Source organism: Symsagittifera roscoffensis, unplaced genomic scaffold, assembly GCF_963678635.1.
Source record: "Symsagittifera roscoffensis unplaced genomic scaffold, txSymRosc1.1 SCAFFOLD_737, whole genome shotgun sequence".
NCBI classification, from domain to species: domain Eukaryota; kingdom Metazoa; phylum Xenacoelomorpha; order Acoela; family Convolutidae; genus Symsagittifera; species Symsagittifera roscoffensis.
Window position 1 is genome coordinate 15245 of NW_026970995.1, and position 1380 is coordinate 16624.

Consider the following 1380-nt stretch of genomic DNA (forward strand, 5'->3'; position numbering starts at 1 on the left):
CTCACCTGATATTGGGAGACAGCTTAGTCAGAGTGCTGTCGAATTTGAGGACCTCATGGGTCACCACGGTGATGGCCTTTGGAGGCGCGACGATTGCCCAATTATATCGCATGGTGGAGCTGATGAATCCAGGGAAGATACCCAATGTGATGATCTTAGTTGGGACGAATGATATCGTCTAATTGTTCACTCTCTGCCAGTATTGTGACCGTTAAAGTAAGCGTGCTAGAATGGCCTTGAGTACATAATAACAATACATAACAAATAAAATAATAAAATTTTCCAAGGTTACTGTGGCAGCAGTACTACACAGTACCACAAAGGCGATCTAAAATAACGTTTGCTGCTATTTACGAAGAGCAAACATATTTAAAAATTTTCTAAAAAGTATCTTTGTTCTCTTATTAACAACTTCTAGAGAACTCTGAGTAAAATTTCTCAACAACCCTATACTGCAACCTAATTTTGGAAACTGGGCTGTACACGGGATTGGACATGAAAAAGAGCAACAGAATGTCCTTAAAGGGGGAAACTGGACTTACACATTGTGTCTAGATTCCTAGTGGCTCTCCAGCCAAGGTCTCGAAGAGCCTTGGAGCAGTCTGACACCATGTGAGCGGTGTCTCCCTCCCTCCTCGGCTCTATCTTGCACGGGATCTCCACTCCAGACACATTCTTGAATGCCTCAACCATCTCCAAAACTGAGTAGCTAGTACCATAACTGAAAAAAGGTATCAAAATGAACGAGTTAGCACAGCAACGATAAGAGGCGTGGTACCACAACTGCGGCCGAAATCGTGCAGACTGAATTAGACCTGAAGCTAGAGGTCAGGTGAGAGCTCGTCCTCGCACCCAACCGTTGCTATGGCTGGAGATTGAAAATACGATGTGACGCTCTCAATGTGAACGCCTTACCAATATGCCAAATCTCTCACCTGAAATTGTATGCAGTGAACCCACTGAATTTTCCCTCGATCAGTCGGAGGGTTAGCTTGGTGTGTGCGGCTGCCACATCCGACACGTGAGTGTAATCTCGCACTGCAGTCCCGTCAGCCGTGTCGTAGTCATTTCCGTACACGCTCAGAAACTACAAAAAAATGCGGATACAAAAAAAAAGATTTCATGGATGACAAAACTTCTACTTGAAAGATTGTAGCAAAACTATCATTCAAAATTACAATTGAAATCTCAAAATTTGAACAAGATTGATTCCAGCAGGTAGAAAAGGGTTTTTCAACAAGAAATATTTTCGCAAAAATCTAGTTTCGAGGAGCCGCATCATGCTAATTCTAAGCAAATATAGCAATTCGGTAAGTCAATTGTTGCCCCTTGATCATTTGCAAGACTTAATACAACGTAATTAACCTGGGTCAATTGCGC

At 42.7% G+C, this 1380-nt stretch overlaps 1 protein-coding gene across 1 annotated transcript; it reads right to left on the minus strand.

The window, feature by feature from the left end:
• Nucleotides 1–542: 542 nt before the first annotated feature.
• Nucleotides 543–1087, minus strand: LOC134856108 (UDP-glucose 4-epimerase-like; the record flags this gene model as incomplete). The annotated part of the gene is given in 2 exon segments (XM_063872472.1): nt 543–721; nt 936–1087. Coding segments are annotated over 2 exon segments (331 nt in total), but the record flags the coding sequence as incomplete, so codon positions are not given.
• Nucleotides 1088–1380: the final 293 nt, after the last annotated feature.